General features: G+C 35.8%; 1 protein-coding gene across 1 annotated transcript; it reads right to left on the bottom strand.

Annotated features, from left to right (window-relative positions):
• Positions 1-382: 382 nt before the first annotated feature.
• On the bottom strand, positions 383-2,486 carry TUNAR (TCL1 upstream neural differentiation-associated RNA). Its single transcript, XM_058807683.1, has 2 exons — positions 2,412-2,486; positions 383-2,137 (listed from the first exon to the last, which is right to left on the bottom strand). The coding sequence occupies exons 1-2, from the start codon at positions 2,484-2,486 to the stop codon at positions 1,952-1,954; spliced, it is 261 nt and encodes an 86-aa protein (XP_058663666.1). The 3' UTR covers positions 383-1,951.
• Between the last annotated feature and the right edge of the window lie 239 nt (positions 2,487-2,725).

The following is a 2,725-nucleotide window of genomic DNA, read 5'->3' as shown; positions in this document are numbered from 1 at the left end:
ACAAATGTTTCCTCAGCCATGCTGGCATGCACGGCACTGCCTTTCTCTGCTGTTTTCTACTTCAAATCTCTGCTCATTTTCTCACCTCTCTCACCCTGTCATGTTTTCATTAACATGAGATTACTTTTGCTCTGCTTTCCTTCAGCCTTCATATTGGATTTCATTGTAATTTATTTACTGACCTTTTTTCTACTCTTAATGGTTTTTGTTATTGACTGTATGATACCATAAGAGACTAAACACCTCTGTTTATAAGAGGTGCCCCTCAGGATTTTCCAGGCTTTCTTTTATATCCTGCACTGAAATGCTGCATTTTTGAGATCATTCCTAGACCCTGGAAAATGGTGAAAAAGTCATTATTGATTCCAGAGGGACAGGTCTGATCACTAAAATTAATAAGACTCTAAGGTGAAAATTTTCACAGCTCTAGCTTACTTCAATACCAATCCTCCTTGTGCATCTGAGGATGCAACCCAAACCACAAGTCAGTAAACAATTAATTGACCTGGTTTTTAAGAGGATATATCAGAGTTAGTAGGCAATGTACTTAGGCAGCTTGAGGCAGAATTGAAGTCTCATATTTTTAATGCTTTGTATATTTATAGGTACTGAACTCTGAAGAAAAATGGTGATCATCATCATTGTACATTCCTGTCAAAAACACAAGTCAGAGAATTTCACTGCACCAATTCAGTTAAAGCACGTCAGAGAAGCATAAAGAGTTAATGATCCTCACATTTAAAATACACTCTGTATTTACAGTCTGGATTTCACTTCAGCCCCTCACTTTAGGCTCTATAAATTTCTCTTTTCAACTGTATAAACCTCTGCTCACTTCTCTCAGCACAAGTACTTAGAGAGCGTGACCAGATACTGAAAGCCATAAATTCTATGAATTTTGCAATATTTTGTGAGATGCCTCAGTGTTCCTTTCATTTGCTTTTTCTTTTTTTAACTATAAATAGAGCCTTCTTTCTGCAACCAGTCTCCAAAGGTCACCTTACAATGTTTTGCTATTTCCCATATTAAGCAGCAGTGCTTTTCAGCTGACATTCCAACTTCAAGTCATGCATGTGAGCATGATGTGAGCTTGCTTCAGACCTCAGTGAGAGGGCTGCAAACAAGACTGCTGTATAATTGCCGAGGAAAATAACATCCATTGTCAAAAGGGGCACTTAATCAAACAAAATTTAGCTGCATGAATACAAGTGTCTCCAAATATTTGGTTCATGCTAAAAATATAGCACATTTATTAAAAATATATATTTATAAACATTGGTATGAACAGACACAGATGTTAAGCAAATGAGAAAGGAAAAATAACCATGTAATGTATTTCTCCCAACATTTTATCAGGTTTAGGCAGACCTTGCTCAACAGAATTGTTTTTTTCATGATTGCACCATATGTTCATTCTAAATAAAAAGCTTGTCAGATTCAATGTAAGTAAAAGCAAAAACCAAGAGAAAAAACCATTTGACCTAAGAGACACGTGATCTGTGCTATGAAGCTATCTTTGAGTTCAATCTTTGCGGGTATACAGCATACATTTCTAATTATATATAGTTTACAGTTTCTTTCTTTTCCTTTTTTTTTTCTTTTCTTGTATTTTATTTTCTTTTCCTTTTGTTTGTTTTTTTAATTCTTTTAAAACAACATATCCCTGGTGGATTTCTTCAAAGCTACAACTTATATAACTGCAGTCATTCTCCCCCAAACTGAAAACCAAACCGAAAGGGAGAGGGCAGGAGAGAAGAGTTAAGCTTATTACTGTGTGAAAAAGTCTTGTTAAATTAATTGTGCTTCAGTCTTCGCTGCCTTCAGGCAGTGCTTTTATGATGTGTTAATATAATACAGAGTCAATTCTGATTAAAGAACTTGTCAATAGTCAGCAATGTTTGTTGTCACTCTTAATGGCCGTTTTATCTGGTCTATTTGCATGCCTTCTAGTTTACAACGTTGTATAAATATACACAAAAATGATCACAATGAGGTTCAGAATTGTCCCAATAATTCCAAGCATTGCCAAGATGGTTTCTTCTTTGCTTTCCTTTTCTTGACTGCCTTTATCTTCTTCATTTCCACTAGTGATTACCATCTTGGTGGCCAGTTTCTTTATCCTTCCCTTCAGAATAACCTAGATTTAGGAACAAAAACATCAAAATGGATTATTAGTTGGAGTATAGAAGCTCATATTAATATTGGAACCAATGGCAGAATTTTTGCCCCATAACATATTTTATTAAGAATTCATTTGAAAAGAATTTGTATTTCTAATAGCTGTTCAGTAAATAATTAAAATTACAGTTCAGCTATTCTGTGGTTTACTTATAACCCTCTGCTTATGTGCCAGCAACCACTCCTAGCACACCTAACAGCTGCTATAACAATAAAACTGGTCAGAAATGTACCATGAGGTGAGACTCCTCCAGCATCAGGGGGGACTTTGCCTGCACTGGGATCTTGCCATGTGGTGGAGACCCCATATTTACACTTCAGCCAAGAAGCAAGTGAGGGAAATAAAACTGGGAAGACCTTGCTTCTTTTTTTACTAGGAAAGAATCATTAAAGAGAAAGGCATTCTGTCTCCCGATGAGAAGGAAGACAGCAGTGACTTCTTAATAAATAATTCAAAATAAAAGCAAAACCAAAATAACATCCATCTTGGCTTTTATTTTCCTCGTTCTTAATGTATGATGAAAAGTTACTTGCAGTGCAGTGAGCT

Source organism: Ammospiza caudacuta, chromosome 6, assembly GCF_027887145.1.
Source record: "Ammospiza caudacuta isolate bAmmCau1 chromosome 6, bAmmCau1.pri, whole genome shotgun sequence".
In the NCBI taxonomy this organism is placed as follows: domain Eukaryota; kingdom Metazoa; phylum Chordata; class Aves; order Passeriformes; family Passerellidae; genus Ammospiza; species Ammospiza caudacuta.
This window is presented reverse-complemented; position numbering and strand designations above follow the sequence as displayed.

Excerpts from the sequence above, each read along its gene's own strand:
- TUNAR (XM_058807683.1), bottom strand. The coding sequence starts at position 2,486 with ATGGGGTCTCCACCACATGGCAAGATCCCAGTGCAGGCAAAGTCCCCC. Across the intron at positions 2,138-2,411 it reads TGGAGGAGTCTCACCTCATG|GTTATTCTGAAGGGAAGGAT; the intron begins GTACATTTCTGA and ends TCCTAAATCTAG.